This window comes from Microtus oregoni, unplaced genomic scaffold (genome assembly GCF_018167655.1).
Source record: "Microtus oregoni isolate MIOR12 unplaced genomic scaffold, Mior012 000006F_ref0000085, whole genome shotgun sequence".
In the NCBI taxonomy this organism is placed as follows: domain Eukaryota; kingdom Metazoa; phylum Chordata; class Mammalia; order Rodentia; family Cricetidae; genus Microtus; species Microtus oregoni.
Window position 1 is genome coordinate 51,476,772 of NW_024543065.1, and position 22,954 is coordinate 51,499,725.

At 49.1% G+C, this 22,954-nt stretch overlaps 1 protein-coding gene and 1 pseudogene across 1 annotated transcript; both read left to right on the forward strand.

The window, feature by feature from the left end:
* The first annotated feature begins 5,299 nt into the window (after positions 1-5,299).
* On the forward strand, positions 5,300-22,248 carry LOC121449573 (optic atrophy 3 protein homolog). The gene is made up of 2 exons (XM_041654098.1): positions 5,300-5,556; positions 21,487-22,248. Exons 1-2 carry the CDS (start codon positions 5,415-5,417, stop codon positions 21,882-21,884), a joined length of 540 nt encoding a protein of 179 aa, XP_041510032.1. The 5' UTR covers positions 5,300-5,414; the 3' UTR covers positions 21,885-22,248.
* LOC121450230 lies at positions 18,882-19,025 on the forward strand (annotated as a pseudogene).
* Positions 22,249-22,954: the final 706 nt, after the last annotated feature.

The following is a 22,954-nucleotide window of genomic DNA, read 5'->3' on the forward strand; positions in this document are numbered from 1 at the left end:
AGAACCCCTGCCTAGAATCCCCCAGTGAGGGGCTGGGGTGTGGCTCAGTGGTGGAGCCCCTGCCTAGAATCCCCCAGTGAGGGGCTGGGGTGTGGCTCAGTGGTAGAGCCCCTGCCTAGAATCCCCCAGTGAGGGGCTGGGGTGTGGCTCAGTGGTAGAGCCCTTGCCTAGAATCCCCCAGTGAGGGGCTGGGGTGTGGCTCAGTGGTAGAGCCCCTGCCTAGAATCCCCCAGTGAGGGGCTGGGGTGTGGCTCAGTGGTAGAGCCCCTGCCTAGAATCCCCCAGTGAGGGGCTGGGGTGTGACTTAGCAGTAGAGCCCCTGCCTAGAATCCCCCAGTGAGGGGCTGGGGTGTGGCTCAGTGGTAGAGCCCCTGCCTAGAATTCATGCTGGTGAGAGTAATTCTTTCCTGTGTTTTAGAGAAAGAGTATGGTTATTTTTTTTATCCCAGTCTGGATTGAGCTCATGGTCCTTTCTCAGCTTCTCAAATGTTAGTCTTACAGGAGTGAATTGCTGTGGTGCAGAGAGTTTCTGAGATTGACATGAACCGCATTCTCTCAGTCTGAGACCTTGCAGGACAAGAGGTGACAAAAGCAGATGAGGGCCATCCGGGCAGACTGGTTTAGAGAGGAGGCTCAGGACAAGGACAAAGTGAGCACAGCAAGACAACTTTATTTACATTTATTTATTTATTTATTGCAGGGTGGGGGTTCTGCAGCATCGTTCCATGGCAGTCAGAGGACAACTTACGAGTGTTGGTTCTCTCCTTCCATGTAGAAGCCAGGGACTCAAACTCGGGTCCCCAGGCTTGGATAACAGCCTTCACCTGCTCAGTCATCTGCTGGCCTCTGCTCTCCCCCTCATTTATTTTGGTACTAGGGCTCCTCCCATTGAGTACTCCTTGGCTGAGCCACACACACTCTCTTCCCTTAGTCTTGATAAGATGCCCAGGCAGGTTCTGGGCTCTCTTTGTAGCCCATCCAGGCCTTGAACATCTGATCCTCCTGCCTCAGTTCTTGAATAGCTGGGATGATGGGCCTTCACCACCAGGACCAGGTTGGGTTTGTTTTTTTTTTTTTTTTAAATATTTATTTATTTATTATGTATACAATATTCTGTCTGTGTGTATGCCTGCAGGCCAGTAGAGGGCACCATTACAGATGGTTGTGAGCTACCATGTGGTTGCCGGGAATTGAACTCAGGACCTTTGGAAGAGCAGGCAATGCTCTTAACCTCTGAGCCATCTCTCCAGCCCCCTTGTTTTGTTTTTTAAACAGATCTCACCAGCCTGGTCTACAGAGCTAGTTCCAGGACAGGCTCCAAAGCCACAGAGAAACCCTGTCTCAAAAAATACAAAAAACAGATCTCACTGTGTAAATCTGGCTGGCCTAGAACTTGCTATGTAGAGCAGATTGGCCTAGAGCTCACAGAGATCCCTCTGCCTGTCTTGTGAGTGGCAGGATTAAACAGTGTGGGCCACCACGCCACTGGGACCAGTTTTTAGGATTTGTTTTGAAGGAGGACTTTGTGGAAAAAACACAAAGGTCTAAAGGATTATGTAACTTGAGCCCCTGGCCCATTCTGGGAAAAGGGTGTCCAAGGGGCCTGGGCGGAAAGGGCCTCTGGGAATCAGTCACTCAAGAGGCTAGAAGGCAAAGGGAGGAAGGTCTTACGGTGAGTCAGTGCTGGGGCCACCCCGGGCTCCCTGTTTCTCCCATATCTGTGTCTATTCCCACGCCCCAGGGTGGCCAGGGCTGCCTGACTTAGCTTATGGTGTCCCTTCCTCTTTGTGGCTTAATGGGTCATCCAGATGGCCGTGGCAGTTCCTCCACCAAGCAGGAGGGGGAAAGGAAGGGTTCAGCTCTGATTAGCCCTCAGGCAATGTCCGTATGATGTAGAAATAGGCCTCTAAAATGGGAAGATCTCTCTCTCTCTCTCTCTCTCTCTCACACACACACACACACACACACACACACGCACACATGCAAGTGCACACACATCCACATCCCAGAGTCCCATAGAACCCTTTTCAGAGAACAGAAGAGAGGCTTGAAGAGAGGAATGGGGGTAAAAAAGCACTTAGTAAAGAGGAGTGGAGTGATGGGATTTAGAAGGCACCAATCTGAGAAGAAGATGGAGCTATCTCTGCATGGTGGTGCAGGCCAGTAATCCCAGGACTCTCCAAACCAGTGTAAGAGGATTGTAAATTTAAGGCCAGACTAAGCTATGTAGCAAAACTGTCTTCTTTTTTTGTTTTGTTTTTTGAGACAGGGTTTCTCTGTGTAGCTTTGGCTGTCCTGGAACTCACTCTGTAGACCAGGTTGACCTCAAACTCAAGAGATCCTCCTGCCTCTGACTCCTGAGTGCTGGGATTAAACAGGTGCGCCACCACTGCCTGGCAGAGACTGTCTTCTCAACAGCAGAAGACAAAACAAAATGTACTGAACACCTACTTTGTTCTATAAGCTGTTCTGAATTGAGGACTCAGCTAGAAAAGAATAATTACATATAAATTTAGAAGTTTGCTACAACCTTCTTGGGGATCCTAGACTCCCTAGTAGGCCCATCAGCAACAGGGATTAGGAGATGGCCCTGAGCCAAGAGGTGGTGGCAAGCCTTTAATCCCGGTCCTCAGGAGGCAGCCAGATCTCTGAGTTTGAGGTCAGCCTGGACCACACAGTGAGTTCTAGGACAGCCAGGGCTATACAGAGAAAGCCTGTCTCGAAAAAACAAAACCAAATCAAACCAAAACAAAAAGAGGACCCTGGGCTGGGACTCCAGGAGCCCCGTGTCATTACCCTGATTACCATGGAAGCCTGGGCCTCAGTTGGGGAGTCTGTGGAATGAGACGAGGGGGCTCTGAGAGAGGACTCAGTGGGTAAAAGTACATACCGCTCTCCCAGGGGAACCCAATTCCATTCCCAGCTCCACATCAGGTGGCTCACAAACACCTCAAATACTAGCTCCAGGGCTCCAGTGCCCTCTGCTGTCCTCTATGGGCACTGTACTCATGTGCACATTTCCCCCTCCTCGCACACACAAATACACACAATTAAAAATGAAAATGAGTGGGAAGACGTTGTCCAAAGTAGATGATGAACCTCATCCAACTGCACATTTTCAGAAGGGGTCCTGGAAGAGCTGTTCTTCATAATCTGGACATTCGTCATAATTTAGACATCTGGGTGGCACATGCTTTCCCCCTCTGATGGCTAGTCCTGCTTGTCAACTTGACTATAACTAATGAATCTAGAAACGAAGGGCACATTCGTGATCTGGATCTTGAGGCAAGAAGACACAGACCTTTAATCCGGGCCACACCTTCTTCTGGAAGCGGTTATAAGGACAATGGAAGGAGGAAGGGCTCGTCTTTCACCTGCTTGCTCCTACCTCATCAGCCCACCCATTCCTCCTTTGGGGTCCCTGCAAAGCAGCTGAGACACCCAACCTCATGGGACTGAGCAGCTACTGATTCTTGGACTTTCCATTTACGACTAGCCATTGTTGCACTCAGCCTGTAAGTCATTCCAATACATTTAAATTCCCCTTATCTACTCATTCCACAAATCCTGTGACTCTAGAGAGCCCTGGCTGGTACTCCCCCTTCTTTCTGTCCAGTAGTGGGCATCAGACATAGGGTCTTTCTTGCAAAAGCTAGACAAGCACTTTGCCAAATCCAGTTATACCCAGTCCCTCTGACGTACATCATATTTATTTTTGTACATTTTGAGTCAGGACTCACTGAGTCGCCCAGGCTGACCTAGAACATTCCATCCTCCTGCTTCAGCCTCCCGAGTGTTGCCATGACAGTGTGACACCAGGCCCAGCTGCCATTAATATAAAGCCTTGGTCCCCCGCTGCAGGAAGTTGAACAAAGACACCAAGGGAGAAGGCCGGGGTCCTCTGGCTATGTCCCCAGTGTTTCCCTCTTGCTAGCTACCACCCTTCTGCTCCTATGCCTCCTGTCCCTTCTGGTCCCCAACTACCCATCCTCAAGCCACCATCCAGGAATTTCTCTCAATTCAATCCTGACTTTGTTTATATGATTTTGCTCCCTGCTGGGTAAGGGAGGACAGTCTGGGACAAGTCCTTAAAGTTCCTTCCTCAGACAGCTCCCTGGGGACACTTACCCTCCACAGGAGGAAGCGGGGCTGCTTGAGAACCAATGGCAGCAGCCAATACTGCAGGCTGAGGAGCCGTGTGTCACACGGCTAGAACTAGAGACTAAGACTAATGCGCACAGGGCGGGGAGGGCGTCTGTGGGACTTGCACTTCCAACATCTCCATATGTCACTTCTTGTGCTTTACACTCAGGATTCACACACCAAGCTGGGGACACAGCCCACCTTGCTCAGAATCACCCAGGGACAGGTTTGAGGTGTGACTCAGCGGTAGAGTCCTTGGCTAGAATCCTCGAGTGAGGATCTAGGCCTCCTCAGTGTTGGAGCAGGTGGCCTTGCAAGGGAAATGTTCCGGGATCCATCTTCAACTATGAAAACAAAGGAAGATCAGGAGTTCCAAGGCCAGTCTCGGCTATACAGTGAGTCCGGAGTGAGGCTAGGCTACCTGAAACATAGCTTTTTTTTTTAAATTTGTTCTTATGTTCATTGGTGTTTTGCCTGCATGTATGTCTGTGTGAGGGTGTCAGAAGCCCTGGATCTGGAGTTAGACAGGTGTGGGGCTGTCACGTGGGTGCTGGGACTTGAACCTGGGTCCTCTGGAGGAGCAGTCAGTGCTCTTGACCAACTGAGTCATCTCTATAGCCTCTGAGACCCAACTTTTTAAAAAATTATTAAAAAAACGTAATTTAAAACTGATTTCCTGAGGGGTTTGAGTCACTCCTCCAACTTCAGAGGAGAGTGAGTAAAGCGGCCAGGTCTTTGTGACTACGCGGTGAGTCTCCTCGCTCCCCGGTGAGCGCCCTAACCCGCGGAGGAAGCTGTACCCGGGACTCATTAGACTTAATTGGAACTTAACGAGGTGCCTCCTATGGGCTGGGACGCCGACTCGGTACGTGACATCACGCAGGAGCGTGGTGACGTCACTACGCCGGGAATAGGGCCCCGGCCACGCTCCCACGAGCGGCCGTTAAACGGCACCGCCCTCTGACGCCTCACTTCCGCTGTGTATTTGCATATTTAACGAACGGACGTCGAGGCGTCGACGCGGTGACGTCACAGAGCGCCCCTGCAGAGAAACACCCTTTTTCTCTCCCTCCCACCCCGCACCACCACCACCACCACCACCACCCCCCCCCCGCGAGCGTGCAGACGCGCGCTCGTACGTAGGTACGAAGGCGAGTCCCTCCTTACGCAGACACGCACGGCCCACCGGCGGGCGGGAGCGGAGCGGCGAGGTCAGCGGCGCCCCGCCCAGTCAGCCAGCAAGGTTGCGCGTGCCCAGGGCGACCGCCAAGATGGTGGTGGGCGCGTTCCCCATGGCGAAGCTCTTCTACCTGGGCATCCGGCAGGTCAGCAAGCCGCTGGCCAACCGCATCAAGGAGGCCGCCCGCCGCAGCGAGTTCTTCAAGACCTACATCTGCCTGCCCCCAGCCCAGCGTGAGTCTCACCCCGCGGTCCCTAGCCCTTCCATTCTTGACCCCTCTCTCAGGTGGTTGCTCAGGGGCATGGCTTCCAGCCTTGACCAATCCCGGCGCGAACCGGCAAAACCCTAGAACCAATGGGGATGACTTCTGCTAGAGGGGCATGGTACTAGTCCAATAGCGAAGAAGGGCGTGCGGTCAGGGGCGGCACCGCGCTTGTTGTAATGCAGACCAATAGGGAAGAGGGTTTGTGGCAGTTGACGTCTACGAGAGCCAATAGGATGAAGGATGAAAGCTTTAGGGTGGGCTTACCTGTCACTAGTTAGGGGCGAGACTGAGAAGCCTACTAGGATTTCTTGCCTAGCTATTCTTGACACTTTACTCCGCAAACTCCATCCTCTTCCTAAGTTTCCCTGCTGCCCACTGGGTACTTGCATATCATTCTGGGTTTAGAGCACGGTACTTATGGCTTAGTTTTTCTCTGGACCTGAGTTAGGGGCGTGATGGTGATAGTGGTGGAATCTGGGGTCCTGGGGAGCCCTGCGACCTGGCAAAAGGATGAACCCAGAGTAGACATCCATCCGAGTGTTTGTAAGTTTTCTCATACCCATCCATTCGTTCGGTAGCCGCACCGTGTAGGCCGTTTGGCTGGGCACTATCATATATGGTCCCAATATGGCAGCGGTGTTACAGAACTGTCAGGGACCGTGGGCAGTCTGGAGTTCAGAGCAACCGGGTGAGCCAAGGGAGCCTCCTGAGCAGAGAGCTCACTGTCATCGCAAAACGCACCAAATAATAGCTCTGGGAAAAAGCAGAGACGAGGGGAAGGCTTTGTAACTTGCTGAACAGGGAACTACCGTTCATCCATAGCCCTGTGTAGCCTGTTTATGAAGGGCGTCTGTTTTGTGTGTGACCTGAGCTGACCCCGCTTATGGAACAACAGGGTTTACAACAGTACCTGTCTGTCAACCGAAGGAGACCCTGTGACTATCTAGAGAGAAGGAACACGAACAAAAACCAGATAGCTAAGAGGAACCTTATCTTTTTTCCTCCCGCTATGTGTTTTGCAGTTCTTGGTCCTTTTGGTGTTTGGTAAAGTTTCTGCCTGGGCTACAGACCTTACAGTGGAAATGTGTTGGATTTTGAAGCCAGCCATGGTGGTGCACACTCATATCTCAGTATTTGGGAGGTTGTGGCAGTAAGAGCCGAAGGTCAGGGCCAGCTTCAGATACCTTAGTGAGTTCAGCCTTGGCTACACAAGACCTTGTCTCACAACCACCACCACCAACAACAAAAGAAACAGCTGGTATCATATGCTTGTAATCTCAACACTTCAGAGACAGGAGAATCCGCTGCAAGTTCCGAGACATCCTCACGTACATTGCGAGTTCCAAGATTCCCAGAACATAAACCAGGGATGACAGCTTGAAGTTTACAGAAGAAAACAGCGAGGCCTCAGGGGCATGAATGATTTGCTTCTGCCACACTTTGTGGTCACACTCCATCACCGTGGAGGCTTGTGCCAGAGCCTAGATGTGGACTCTGGACTCCTGGGCTTGCTCCACTTCCTGCTTCTCTTAGCAGCACTGGGATTGGTCTTAGCTTTGTAGTTTAGAGAACAGCTTGGCCCCACCCCTCATGATAACTTTGGACAGATCACTTAATCCATCTGTGCCTCCGTTTCCAGTTCTGTCCAGGGGACATTGTGAAACAAACAGTAACTCTTGTGTCCAGTATTTCCGAGTGTGTTCTTCCAGCCAATCAGCGTCAAATCCTCAGCTGTTACAGTGCTAGTGTCACCCTTCCCACACTGTGCTTCATGCTGCACGCAACACTGCATTGCTATGAGGAGTATGGAGATATAAAGAAATCCAGGTCTCACCGTTAGTCCCAGCACTCAGGAGGCAGAGGCAGGCAGATTCTGAGTTCAAGGCCAGCCAGGGCAACACAGAGAAGCCCTGTCTCAAAACCAAAAGAGGAAAGAAGTAAAAGGAAGGAAAGAAATTCAGGTCTCAGGAATAATCCATTCTATGGGGGAAACCAGGCAACAGCCAGCATCAGGACCTAAAATCAGAAGTCTAGCTAGGCATGCGGACACATCCCTCTAATCCAGCAGTCTGGGAGGCTGAGACAGGAATGCCTTGAGTTTGAGGCCAGTGTGGGCTACATAGTGAATTCCAGCCAACCTAGTCTGTAACATAAAGCAAATAAAAATAAAGCATAGAGTCTTAGGTAGCAATAACAACAAATCAGGTTCAAGACCAGAAGTATTTGGGGAGGGCTTTGTCTGGTCATGGTGGCCTGAAGGAGAGGGAAGAGCACCTCAGCTTGAAGGCCTGCGATCTCATTGATCTGACCCAGCTGATGGAGGAAACCAGTAGCAGTGGGAAGGAGACAGCTCCTGCGGGGCTTGACCACTGAGAAGACCTGGGCTTTACACTGTGGGGCAGAGCTTCTTAGAGGTTCTGATCCTTGAGAGGGACAGGATCTGAGTGTGTATGAGTGTGTACAAGTGTTTGACATTAAGAATGGAACACACCATCTTGTGAGAGCTAGCTAAGAACTGTACCACTGAGCCACACCTCAGCCTTAAGTTATAGCTTATTATTTTTTTGACTGAGTCTTGTGTAGCCCAGGCTGACCTCAGATTTGCCATTTACTCGAGGATGACTCCAGACTTCTGAACTGTGTCCTATTGCCAAATGACAGGTTTACAGGCACATGCCACCCACACAATCTTAAGTTTTATAAACTTTTGTATTTTATTGTATGATTTCAATAATTTCATACACATGTATATTTTTTGTTCACCTACTAACCTCTCTTGCCCTACTCTCAGTGATCCCCTCTTCTTCCCAACTAATCCTCTTTCTTTCTTTCTTTTTGTTTTTTTTCCTTGAGGCAGGGTTTCTCTGTGCATCCCTGGCTATCCTGGAGCTCACTCTGTAGACTAGGCTGGCCTCGAACTCAGAGATCCACCTGCCTCTGGAGTTGTGGCATCATAGACGACTCCTTATTTTATTTTTAAAATCTGCTGAGTTGCTTGCCTGTGTGTGGGTGAGGAGTTATATTTGCCTGACCATGAGCACCTTGAAGAATATGTCTCCCTTCTTCCAGCAGCTGTTAACTGCAATAGTTCCCCAAGGCAGTCCTGGGTTATATTTTAATAGATCTTTGGTAATTACTGGCTGAGGGTAGATACAGGGAGGAGACAGCTTCCATAGTGCCGTTTGGTATCCTTTAATCTGCAATATGACTTGGCACTGAAAAAAAGTTTGCTAGCCAAGCCTGTAATGCCAGCTACTCAGGAGACTGAGGCAGGAGAATTTAAAGTTCAAGACCAGCCTGGGGACTAGAGTGAGTTCACAGCCCACACATCTTTTGAGACCCTGTTTCAAAGTAATGAGTAAAAAGGAAAGAAGTAGCTAGAGAGGCATCACAGTGGTAGACCACTTTCTAGTGCAGGAGGGGGTGGAGTCAAGCATTGAGTAGGGAGAGGTAAGAGGATGAGAGTTTCAGGAGTTCAAGGTCACCTGCAGTTAAATTGCTAGTTTAAGGCCAGCCTGGGCTACTTGAGGGTCTGGTGGCTCTGGTCACCACTATTTCTGCCCACCCTTGTTTTTCATAACATTCATATTGGGTCCCAGTGGTCCAGTATGGAGTGTTACAGTCTGGAGCCTTCCCCAGTTGAATTTGAGTCCTGTGGTTTTGGCAGGGACCCCACTGAATGAAAGAAAGAATTAAAAAGGAAAGGTCTTGACTGGTCCTCATGTGGTGGAGGAGAAAGTTGATTGTAGACGTGTGGGAGAGCACAGTTAGAGGCAGGGACATCTGGGGGAGTCCAGAGTGGACAGGACCCTGAACCATGTGAGGGGAGGGGAACCAGGTACAGCCAAGGAATGTTATAGGCACCTCAGCCATTTGTCCTAGGTTTGAAGTTCAAGATCCACAAAGTATGGTGTGTCCATATCTATCTAGGGAAGATTTGGTGTAAACAAAGACTGCTCATTCGTTTCCCAGCCACCCAGACCTGAATAATCACACAGAAACTATTGATTACAACACTGCTTGGCCTAGTAGCTCAAGCTTCTTACTAATACTTACATCTTAAATTAATTTTAATTTAATTTCTCTCTGTATATAATTTAATCTGTATATCACCACAAGGCTGTGGCTTACCAGTAAGTTCTGGTGTCTTTTTCCTTCAGCAATTACATGGCATCTCCCTGATTCTGCCTACTCTCTCTCTATATATCAGACTTCAGCCTGGCTATAGTGTGCCCTGCTATAGGCCCAAAGCAGCTTCTTTATTAACCAATTGTAATAAAATGTATTCACAGCATACAGAAGGGAAACCCACATCGATTTGGGACACAAATGTGGTTATTCGCATGTATGGACAAGTTCTTGGCGTTTGTCTGTCCCTCACCTGGTGAGGTGTCTTGAGTCCTATGGTTATCAACCTTGAAAAGAACCCTTTCTGCCCGGCGGTGGTGGCGCACGCCTTTAATCCCAGCACTCGGGAGGCAGAGGCAGGCGGATCTCTGGGAGTTCGAGGCCAGTCTGTACTACAAGAGCTAGTTCCAGGACAGGCATCAAAGCTACAGAGAAACCCTATCTTGAAAAACCAAAAAAAAGAAAAGAAAAGTACCCTTTCTTTCCTCTCGGTGGTGACTGAAGGTTGAGCTGGCAGGAGTCAGGTAGGAGAGGGCAGATGGCAGATAGGCAGGGAGGACCCACCACTCCATTGATTCTGAGCTTGGAGAGCCCCCCTCTTAGGGTCCTGTTTTCTTTCATTCCATCCTTCCTATCTTCTCACTGCCAAGTGGCTGTGGCTGTGGCTCAGAATTCCCAGGCGGTTCTCCAGGTCAGGCCTCTCTTACCACTGCTGCACGCACCTGAGGTTCTTGCACTCAGCAGGGTAGGCTTGCCCCTTGTGTCGTGTTGTACATCGTTTTGTTTTAAGACAGGGTGGTAGCGCACGCCTTTAATCCCAGCACTCAGAAGCAGAGGCAGGCGGCTCCTTGAGTTCAAGGCTACCCTGGTCTACAGAGCAAGTTCCAGGCCAGTTAGGGCTACACAGAGAAACACTGTTTTGAAAAACAAGCAAAAATGACAGGGTCTCACCATGTAGCCCTGGCTGGTATGGAACTATGTGGACTAGGCTAGCCTTAAACTCAGAGATCTCCCTGCCTCTGCCTCCTCGGTGCTAGGATTATTTGTGTGTGTTGTTGTTCACAGTTACTCGGATGATCAAAGAAAGAGGGTCACTCTTAGATGAAATTAGGCCTTACAGGCAGCTGGGAGGGAGGTCCAGCCTCGATGACCTGCACCTCGAACAGCTATACAGAAGCGTATTTATTGATTGTTACACAAAATTGGTTTTTTGGGTAAAGCAAGTTCCTCATACCAAAGCCCCTGGTCTGATCTATAGGTTTAAAACATCACACCCCTGCAGCTTTACTCCTTAGTGTGCACAGTTTGCAGTACTCAGTAGTGCAAGACTTTCCAGGTGTGCTAGGCTCCTGACTAAAGTCACACAAAGGCTGTGCAGCTCCTTCAGAGAAACAGCTCCCTAGATAACAGAACAGTCACTGTTTTCCACTATGACTTCAAGGTCTAACAGCTATTTCATTCTAATGTTTACCTAAGATACAAGGCCTCGCTAGATTTCCTGTACAGATGTGTGTCCCCACACCTGGCTGTCTGCCCTTATTATCCACACACCTGGGGAGGCCGCTGTGCTGCTACAACTGAGAGTACAGGGGAGCAGCCCTTGGGAGCCCAGCAGTCCTGAAGCGGAAGCCAGCCCTGTGCTTCCTGCCTGTCTCCAGTAGGCTGCACTCCTGGGAGGAAGAGATGGCCTTACATCCGGTCCAGTTCCATGGTGCACTGTGCAATGAAGGCAAAACTCTTTTTCTTTTCTTTTCTTTTTTTTTTGGTTTTTTGAGACAGGGTTTCTCTGTAGCTTTAGAGCCTGTCTTGGAACTAGCTCTTGTAGACCAGGCTGGCCTCGAACTCCCAGAGATCCGCCTGCCTCTACCTCCCGAGTGCTGGGATTAAAGGCGTGCGCCACCATCACTCGGCCCTTTTTGGACTTTTGAAGACTGGGTCTTGTACACTAGCCTAGGCTGGCCTGGAACTTGTGACCACCCTCTTCTCCAGGGGTCTTTCAAGTGCTAGGATTTTAGATGCGTACCACAGTTGCCTGGCTTAAAGTGCTCTGACTCCCCAACCTCCGTCTCAAAGATGCTTACAGGGAAGCTGTGGGTGACTTTGGGCAGGAAGGAAATCCCAGTTCATTTTGCTCATTTCTTTCTAGTATAGAGCTTATTTCCATAGTTTGCCACATGCATTTAGCAAGGTCGTAGTCCTTCAGAGATATCCACATTTGTATTAATTGTATTTTCATTACTGTAACCAAATACTTGAGGCAGACTGGGTATATAAAGAAAAGGTTTATTTAGTGCAAAGTCTGTGCAGCATTTGCCTCTGCTTGGCTTTTTTGATGGCCTTCTTTCTGGTAGAGCCCCAGGGAAACAGTATGTCTGTGACTCTTCCCTATTTATAACCCACTGGGATTCAACCCTTGGGCTTCATCACAGTGGTCTTAGGATCCAAAGTCTTTTTTTTTATTGTTTTTTCTCTTTTTTTAAGATTTATTTATTTATTATGTATACAACATTCTTCCTCGATGTATGCCCGCATGTTAGAGCAGGGCAAATCTCAGTACTGATGGTTGTGAGCAACCATGTGGTTGCTGTGAATTGAACTCAGGACCTCTGGAAGAGCAGCCAGTGCTCTTAACTTCTGAGCCATCTCTCCAGCCCTGATCCTAAGTCTTTATTGTCTGATCAGTCTCCTCTCTCTTACCACTGCCATAGAACTCTGCAGATTAAACTCCTGCTGGAATTCTGGGGACAAATACCCTGGAAGGCCAGGCGAGGTAGCTCACACTTGCAATCTATTGCAAAATAGTCGGGTGATGGTGCTGCACGCCTTTAATCCCAGCACTCAGGAGGCAGAGGCAGGTGGATCTTTGGGAGTTCGAGGCCAGCCTGGTCTACAAGAGCTAGTTCCAGGACAGGCACCAAAGCTACAGAGAAACCCTGTCTCAAAAAACCAAAAAAAAAAAAAAAAGAAAAAAAAGAAAAGAAAAATATATTTTTATTTTTGTACAATTTTTGTACATGTGTCTGTGTATGCCACGTGTGTTCTTGTTCTCTAGGAGACCAGAAGAGGGAGTTGGATCTCCTGGAGCTGGGGCACAGGTGGTTATGAACTGCCTGACAGTGCTGGGAAGGCCGCAGGTCCTCTGCAAGAGTAGGAAATGCTTTTAACCTCAGGGCCAGCTCTAGCTCTGGAGGGTTGTGGATTGTTTTTTTTTTTGAGGGAGGCGGGGTTTGAGACATACACACTATATATAGGTCTGGCTGTCCTCAGACTCATGTGACTTTCCTGCTTCAGCCTCCAGAGTGCTAGGATTACAAGCCTCTACCACCATAGCTGACCCTTTTGTTTCTTCAGTCTGTGACTTGGCTGGGATCTGCTGGAAGGCTTCTCTGATGAAGTACAGGAGCTGATGGGGCACTGGTTCCCTCCTCCAACAGGCCCCAGCTGACTCACTGCCCTGAACTCACAAAACCCTAGTGTGGGGCTGGAGAGATGGAGAGAAGGTCCTGAGTTCAATTGCCAGCAACCACATGGTGACTCACCATCTGTAATGAGATTTGGTGCCCTCTTCTGGCCTGCATGTATCCATGCAGGCCGAACACTGTATGCATAATAAATAAATTAAATCTTAAAAAAAAAAACAAAACCCTAGGCCGGGCAGTGGTGGCACATGCCATTAATCCCAGCACCCGGGAGGCAGAGGCAGGTGAATCTCTGTGCGTTCGAGGCCAGCCTGGTCTACAAGAGCTCAGGCTCCAAAGCTACAGAGAAACCTCGAAAAAAAAAAAAAAACCCTATTGTGTTCATCTTTCGATAGGAAGTGAATGCTAGGCCATTAAGGGTGGCAGGGCTTGGAGCTGCATCATGTCATCACCATGGCTCTGTCGGTCAGAGCAGTCTGGAGTGCAGGCTACATAAGGTGGAGGAAGAGACTGCACTGGCTGCCACATGAAGACTGTGGCGTAGTTGACCATACTGAAGGCACTCCTGGGTTTGAATCTTGGTACCACCACTACATAAGGGTGTAGTTACATATTGCTTTACCACATACTCCAGTACTCTGGAAGTGGAGGCAGGAAAATCAGAAGCTGAAGGTCATCCTTAGCTATATTTTGAGTTTTAAGCCAAGCTATATGAGACTACAAAAAAACGAGAATACCTATGTGTATACATTAAAAGAATAAAAGAGAGGACTAATAAATACAAGTAAAATTGAAAGTTACCAGAAAATTGGGAAACAGAACCAATAGAGCATCTTGAAATGACAGCTCCATGCCTCTGTTGGAAGACTGGGGCTAGCTGTAGTGGTACTTGCCCGCCGTCCCAGCACCTGGACAGTCAAGCAGGAGGATCTAAAATTCCATGCAATCCTGGACTACACAGTGAGATCCTATCTCATAACCAAAGGAAGAGAGCCAGGTGGGTGTCTCCCATCTGGTAGTGGAGGCAGGAGGCTCAGGAATTTAAGGCCAGCCAAGGCTACTTGATATCTTAATAAACAAATTTAAAAGAACAAAAGAAAGAAAAAGAGAAGGCTAGTGCTGGCAAAGCCCAGTGGTTGGGTGCTTGCTTAGTATACACAAGGGCCTGGGTCCCATCCCTCCCCAGTGATGTACACACTCACAAATAGAAGGGGCCTGGGTATGCAGTTTGCACATCTTTAGTCCCAGCACAGAGACAGCTGGGAGCCAACCTGGTCTACATATCCAGGCCATCCAGGGCTCTATGGTGAGACCCTGTCTCAAAGAAAGGAAGGAAGGAGAGAGGGAAGGACAGGCAAACATCAGATTAAGGATAGCTGCCAAAAAGTTGACTGAGTAACAGGTAGACGACCTGTAGGAACAATGTGGCTTTGTGGGGTGCTTGCCTGGGGTGCCGCCTACGTGTCCTGGCCGACCTGGGGAGGCACTGGCATTTTTATTTTTATTGGTCTCCATAGAAAGTCAGTTCCCCAGGTCTATTTATAGTCTTGCGAGTGTCACGTCAGCTCCAGTGTGTGTGGCAGCCAGACTGGCTGGTGACCTCCAGACATCCAAGATGCTCTCCTAAAAGGAAACAACTGCGAGCATTTTCCTGTGTGTGTGCATGTGTGAGCGTGTGTGCATTTATCATAATTACTAGTTATGTATTTTGCTAACATAATATATGGCTATATTGTATTTTAGAAAACCAATTAGAAGGGGTAACATTAACTTTTTTGTTTTTTTTTTTTTTTGTTTTTCCAGACAGGGTTTCTCTGTGTACCCTGGCTGTTCTGGAACTTTCTCTATAGACCAGCCTGGCCTCAAACTCAGTGATCCACCTGCCTCTGCCTCCTGAGTGCGGGATTAAAGGCATGTGCTTCATTAATTGTATTTTAAAAGCGATTTTTAAATTTTATCTATGCTACCCACCCCCAGTGTTTTTGTTCACACAAAAACCATGTTTTCCTTCAGTTATGGTGACTCATATCATGTGTAATTCCAAACCTCAGAAGGCTTGAGGCAGAAGGATTGCTGATAGTTTAAGGCCAACCTGGGCCAAAAAGTGAAGCCCTGCCTCAAAAAAAAAAAAAAAAAAAAGTGATCACTGTAAGTCCTCAGTGTGGGCTGAGCTGGTATTTGGATGCCCCAACCCAACTCTTGCTGCCTGGCTGGGTTGTAGACCCACGCCTACAATCCTAGCTTCTGAAGAGGTTGAAGCTGGAGGATTGTGAGTTCAAGACTCAGCTTGGCTAGTGTGCCTGTCTGAAAATACACAGTTTTTAACCAACTGGAGGTTGGCGTGGAGCACACACTTGGTACTTGAGAAGTGGAGGCAGGAGAATCTAGAGTTTAAGGTCATCCTCAGCTACTTAGCAAGTCTAAGGTCAGTCTGAGCTATGTGAGACTGTCTCAAAACCACAGAAGTGGGGCATAGCTAAGTGTCTATATCCCGCCGGCATGTCTGGCTTCCACCTCTTTTGCTACAAAAACAAGCAACCCCCTTCTGCTGCCTTTGTAAGGGCTGGTTGATTTACAGTGTCAGACTCTCCTTGCCCTGGTTGCTAACAGTACTTGGAACGGACAGGAGAGGGCACCCAAGTCAGCTCTTCAGCTTTATTTAGCTGCTGAGCTCCCTCTGCCTGGATGGCAGGCATGGAAGGCTGAGGATGTTTTTACCACTCTCAGGTTCACTGAAAATCAGCCAGTAAATTATTTTTTTGTTTTTTAATTTTGAGACAGGGTTTCTCTGTAGCCTTGAAGCCTGTCCTGGAACTAGCTCTTGTAGACCAGGCTGGTCTCGAACTCAAATAGATCTGCCTGCTTCTGCCTCCCGAGTGCTGGTATTAAAGGTGTGTGCCACCACCACCCGGCCAGCCAGTAAATCTTAACCAAGCCTGAAATCATACCTCCTGTTGGCTAGACAGTAAGTCCGTCGGAAAACAGCTCAAGGTGGTTTGGTGGTTCTGTTCTTTCTTCCTCTTCCTGACTTTTTTATTCAGACAGTTCTCCTCCTGACCTCATAAGGCTGCTAGAGCACTGAGCACCATGCTTCTTTCTTTTCTTTTAATTGAAAATCCTTTTAGATTTATTTTTATTTTATGCATAGGAGTGTTTTCCCTACATGTATGTTTGTGCCCCACATGCGTGCTTGATGCCTGACAGTTTAGAAGCCCACATTGGATCCTCTGGAACTGGAGTTACAGCTGTCAACTGCTCTGTGGTTGCTGGGAACTGAACTCAGGTATTCTGGAAGAAGAGCCGGTGCTCTTAACTACCCACAGCTGTCTCTGAAGTCCCACACCATGCATTTTATGTTAGGAGAGACCTGTGGATGTTGCTTAGTGGTAAAGTGTGCATTAGGCCCCAGGTACAATCCCCAGTACTTGGGGGAAGAGAAGCAGCAGCAGTTGGCTAGGTGTGGAAGCAATAGGATTAGGAGTTCAAGGTCCTCCTCAGCTACCAGCAAGTTCCAGGCCAGCCTAAGCTATGTGAGAACTTGTTTTAAAAGGGGGTGGGGGGACGGTAAGAGACACTTCTGAAGGTGGAAAGCCCCTCGGAGACTACTGTTTCCTGGTCGTGTGCTGCTGCCACTGTGGGAAAGAGAGACTGGCCCCTTTGTTTTGCAAAAGGGTCTTACTAGCTCAAGCTAGTCTAAGGCAGTCCTCTTCCTCAGCCTCCCAAGTGCTGGATTTACAGGCATGAACCAGCACGCTCTCTACAGTGGCCATTTTAAGCCCCACAGTTGAAGAAACTATGGCCTGGGGGAAGAGGTAGTGCAGGGCTCAGCAGGAGCTCCAAACCAGACAGTCTGACTCCTTGGTGGCCTGAACCACAGTGCTCTAGGGCTCATCTCCTGCTGTAGTCCTGCAGGCAGTTCTGCTATCTGCAATCAGATTGCTATAGTCCTCACTCACTCAGCCAACACCCCAAGAGCTGGAGCAATCCCGCCCCTGCCTGCTGCTCCTGTTTACAAAATTGGGAGCATACTATGCTGTTTGGAGCTCTGACCAGACACATGACAAGTAACATCACAAGTGCGAGACTGGAACCCTAGACCGCCCAGCTCCAAGTCTCAGCTTCAGAACGCCCAGGCACATCACTCTGCTAAGCCCAGCTGCCCTGAGCAGTGTGGGTGGGGAGTATAGGCAGAGTTCATTCTGTGCTGTGGTCATCAGGAGCCTGCATTAGTCACTCCTGTATTAGTGCCTCCGTGTGCCAGGAGCTGCTCTAGGAGGAAGGTCCAACGTGCCAGCAAGACACAAGGCAGTGGATGTGCTGTGCACACCTGTGGTCCCAGCCTCCAGAGCAGGAGGCTCAGGAGTTCCTCAGGGCCAGCCTTGGCCACGCAGGGAGTTTGTCCACATGTCTGTCTGTATACCTGTGTGCCTGATTTCTGTGGAAGCCAGAAGAAGGCTTGGGAACCTCTGGGACTGGGTGCTGGGAATCAAACCCAGGTCCTCCGGAAAAGTAGCCAGTGCTCTAAACCACTAAGCCGTCTCTCTAGCCCCCTCAATTTTGAATTTTACTTTATTTTTTAAAAATATTTATTTATTTGTTATGCATACAATATTCTGTCTGTGTGTATGTCTGCAGGCTAGAAGAGAGCACCAGACCTCATTGCAGATGGTTGTGAGCCACCATGTGGTTGCTGAGACTTGAACTCAGGACCTTTGGAAAAGCAGGCAATGCTCTTAACCGCTGAGCCATCTCTCCAGCCCCTGAATTTTATTTTTATGTGTATGTATGAGTGCCCACACACATGTTTGTGCACCACATGCATGCCCGATTCCCATGAAGGCGAGAAGCAGGTGTTGCATCCCTTATAGCTGGAATTAGAGGTGGCTCTGAGCCATCTGTTGTTGGTGCTGGGGACTGAACCCAGGTCCTCTGCAGGAGCAGCAGCTGAGCCATCTCTGCAGCCTGTCTTTTGTTTTCTTGAGGCAAGCCTGGACTCATATTTGTGATCCTCCTGCAGAAAAGGTCTGTGCCACCATGCCAGGCTTTAAAGCGCGTGTTGAACTAACTGGGACACATCTAGGGAGGGACAGCCAAGGCAGGGACTGCTTGGAGCCATGGTGCTAATTTACCATCCAGTAACAACAGCGATTACTTAATTATGCTGTACATTATCTTGACAGATGTTACTGGGCCTTTATGGTGATCCTGGCTTTGAGTGAGGAATATTTCGTAGAGAATTGAGTCCCCAAGACAGCATAGCCTGAAAAACAATTCCTTTTGGGTCTGAGGCCCTGAAGGGTTTAGTTAGTAATATTTGATTTTTTTGTATGTATATCCTTTTTTTTTTATATAATTTGGAAAGATGATTCAGAGGTTAAGAACACTGACTGCTCTTCCAGACGTCCTGAATTCAATTCCCAGTGGCTACATGGTAGCTCACAACCATCTATAGTGAGATCTGATGTCTTTTTCTGACATGCAGGCATACATGCAGACAGAGCACTAGTATATAAAAATATGTATAAATGGGGCTGGAGAGATGGCTCAGTGGTTAAGAGCACTGTCTGCTCTTCCAGAGATCCTGAGTTCAATTCCCAGCAACCATATGGTGGCTCCAAACCATCTGTAAAGAGATCTGGCGCCCTCCTCTGGCGTGTGGAGGCAGAAAGTTGTATACATAATAAATAAATCTTTAAAAAATATGCATAAATAAAATGTTAATAATAAAAAAAAGATTCATTTTTATATACTTAGCTGTCAGGGGAGATACCATGATCACGAAGGTGGTTTTCCATCATACTCCGGATTTGCTAACCCCTGCGAGTCCCCAAATGCAGGAAGCTCGACCACATAATGTGTGGTAGTGGGGACTGCATTTGAGCTCTCCCCTAGGAAAAAAAATTATTTTTACTACTTAATGTTTTGCCTGAACAGTGGATGTCTGCATACATGCTTGCAGTAGATCCTGTGGGACTGTAGTTACAGACAGTTGTGTGCTACCTTCTGGGGCTTTAAAGTGTTTTGGTTTTTCAAGACAGGGTTTCTCTGTGTAACAGCCCTGATTATCCTGGAACTTGCTCTGTAGACCAGGCTGGTCTCAAACTCACAGAGATCTGCCTGCCTCTGCCTCCTGAATGCTGGGATTAAAGGTGCATGCCACCATGCCTGGCTTAAAGTTTATATATATATATATATATATATATATATATATACTATTGTTATAGATATATAACATATATACATATATATGTGGTGGGTGTGTGTCCGTCTACTTTTACAGTGTGCATATGGAGGTAAGAACATAGGGGTTGGCTCCCTTACCATGTGGGTCTCTGTTGAGTTGGGAGCATCTCAGGGATTTAACTTGTTTCATCAGGCTGGTTGGCAGTCACCTTTATATACTCTACCATCTTGCCAACCCTGGATGTGTATTGTTATTGAGATATAACATGCATGTAATACTAAGGGCATGTCCAGAGTGTACAGGGAACTGGTCCTGAAGGCATAGTCCTGCAGTTGCTGCTCTCAGTAGGCTTTTTGTTCCAGGTTCAGTCCCAGCCTGGATTATACAGTGAGACCTTGTCTCAAAACACAATAGGGGCTGGAGAGATGGCTCAGTGGTTAAGAGCACTGGCTGTTCTTCCAGAGGACCTGGGTTTAATTCCCAGCATCCACATGACAGCTCACAGCTATCTGTTATTCCAGTTCCAGGAGACCTGACACCCTCACACAGACATATATGCAGGCAAAATACCAATGCATATAAAATAAAGATAAATAAATAAATTCATAGGAAAAAGCCAGAAAGTAAGAAAGAAAAGGGCAGCCTGATCTACGTAGTTTCAAGCCAGCCAGGGCTACACAGTGAGACCGTGTCTCAAAAAAACAAAAAAAGAAAAAAAAATCTAATAAACAATAATAAAAAACTGAAATGAAGGCAGACATGGTGGTGCATGCCCATGATCCCCACAGTTTTAAGGGCCTGAGACAGGAGGATTGCTACACGTTCAAGGGCAGCAGAGCTCTACATGGTGAATTCCAGGTGAGCCGGGCATAGTGAGACCATCTCAAAAAGAAAAGGCTCTGTTGAAAGTGCATTCGGAAAGGAGCTAGCCTGGGCTCCCCCTCCACCTTCTCCCACCTGATGGGCACCCATGATGCTTTGGCCAGTGAAGGTGGCACCTGATCTCCCATGCTCCTCAAGGTGCTCTCTAGGGCTGAGGAGAAGCAGGACCAGCGAGGAGAGAGCTCTGCCTAGGAGCACTGCTCCCAACTTGGCTCCTTCCAGTTTGTGCTGAGAACCTGGGATTGCTGCCTCCGGACCCACAAAGGGCGCTTAGTGTCTCAGCTGGCCTTTCTGTGGGGTCCCCCACTATCACCGCCACAACCTCCTTCGCACGGGAAGCAGGCAATAGTGTCAGGAGGAGACAGCCAGCCACTCTGCATGGTGACTTAAAGAGCTGCAGAGGGAGCTGGGTATGGCTGGGCCTTTACACCTGTGTGTTCTTTTTTTTTTTTTAAAAAATTTATTTATTAATTATACATACAGTGTTCTGTCTGTTTGTATGCTTGCTGGACATGAAGAGGGCACCAGACCTCATTACAGATGGTTGTGAGCCACCATGTGGTTGCTGGGAATTGAACTCAGGACCTCTGGAAGAACAGTCAGTGCTCTTAACCACTGAGCCATCTCTCCAGCCCCACCTGTGTGTTCTTGACACTAAGGGAATAGCTGCTTGTGGCCCCCTAGGGGCATGTCCTCCCACCTGGGACCTCTGCTCTCAGCAGGTTTCTGCTAGTAGCTGCTCTCTGGAATCTTCTTGTGCTTTCAAAAATATCCTGGAGCTAGGCCTGATCCTAGTGGTGCAGGACTATACCCCAGCTACCCAGGAGGCAGAGGCAGGAGAATCAGGAACTCAGGGCCAGCCTGGGTACATCTGGAGAGAAGAAAAAGTGATTGGATATAATGTCCATGCCTGCCATCCAGCACTTGGGGAAGTGAAGGCACAAAGATCACAAGTGGAAAGTCATCCTTGGCTAAGTTGAAAACTAGTATGAGCTACATAAAACCCTGTCTCATGTATATATAAACAAAAGGAAGACAGGTGTGGCTCAGCCGTAGTGGGTCTGTCTGGCATGCCTGAGACCTGGGTTCTGATCTTAATACTGGGTAAAGAAAGCTTCAGGTGGAGAAGATCGTGTGTTCCCTGGATGAAGCAACGGGCAGATCTTGCTTAAGGTAACCTCCTACTCCCACCTTGGTCTCCGACTCCAACTGGGACAAGAGAATGCGGGGGTGTGTGTGTATGGGGGGTGCTTCGGAGCACACCTGACCACTCTCTCCCCTGCAGTGTACCACTGGGTGGAGATGCGGACCAAGATGCGCATCATGGGCTTCCGGGGCACAGCCATCAAGCCGCTGAATGAAGAGGCAGCGGCAGAGCTGGGCGCTGAGCTGCTGGGCGAGGCCACCATCTTCATTGTGGGCGGAGGCTGCCTGGTTCTGGAGTACTGGCGCCACCAGACTCAGCAGCGCAACAAGGAGGAGGAACAGAAGGCAGCCTGGAATGCACTGCAGGACGAGGTGGGCCGCCTGGCGCTGGCACTGGAGACACTACAGGCTCAGGCACAGGCGATGCCCTCTTTGAGCGCCCTGGAGGAGCTCCGAGCTGAGCTGCGGGAAGTGCGCACCCAGGTGTGCAATGAGCACTCCACTCCCAAGTGCCAAGCAGCATCTTCCAAGAAATAGTCGGCTGCTGGGGCCCCCAACATGGCCTGGCCTGCCCTGGCCCAGCAGAAGCCACCGGGACCTTGATGCAACTGTGACCTGTGGTGGTCACCCCTTACTGACAAAATCTGGGCATTTCCCCCAGGGAACACAGCAACAAAAGTGTTCAGAACCCGCCAGCTGCTGACTCAGAGTGCTCAGCCCCAACCAGGAACCACGTTGGACTTTCAAGGTCTTGCCAGCCTATCTCCCCACTGCTCTGGCAAAGGCAAAAATGAAAGCAGGGCTCCAACCTGATCAGGACCTGGTTAGACAAGGTCACCTGCCATTGTTGGAGAGCCTTCTTCCTTTGATGGCTGAAGCCCTCGGGTCAGCAAAGCCTCTGTTCTTGTGGAGGAAGCCTGCAGCTGATGTGCACATTCTCCCTCCCATCCTTGGTGCAGACCCCTCCTGGCTGTCTCAGTTGCAGCCCCACTTCCCCTGTCCTCAGGGTCCTTGGGCCTTGTTTCCACTGACACCGTATTTCCTCCTGTCCTTCAGTGGCATTTCTCAGGCCAGTGGGTTAGATGTCATCCACACAAGTCTGTCTGCCCCTCCACACCTCTGGAGCCCTGGGTCTCCCGAGACATGACATGTCACTAGGAATGTGATGCTGGGCACAGAGTGACCTGTTCTCCCGCAGTTCTGGAAACCAGCAGCGAAGGTCGGGATGTTGGGGACTCCACTCCCTCTTCTGGCGTCAGGACTCCAAGACTTGTGGACTCTGTCTTGTCTTCATGTGGCCTTCCCTCCCTCTTCTGTCTCTTGGACACCTGCCTTGAATACAAGGCCCACCCTAAACCTGGGGTGACCACATTGAAAGATCCTTAACTACATCTCTGAAGACCCTTTTCTGAATGGGGACACACTGACAGGTCCCAGGGTTAGGACGTGGGTTTATCTTTTGGAGCTTGTTACACTCTGCCCTCCTAGGAGTGCACAAGGCCCTGCTGTGCTGCTTGGCCATTTGACATCTTTCACTTGGTTTCTGGGGTTGGGCTCAGCACTGCAGCTCCAGAAGGATGTGACTGCAGCAGTCACTGCCATGGCTG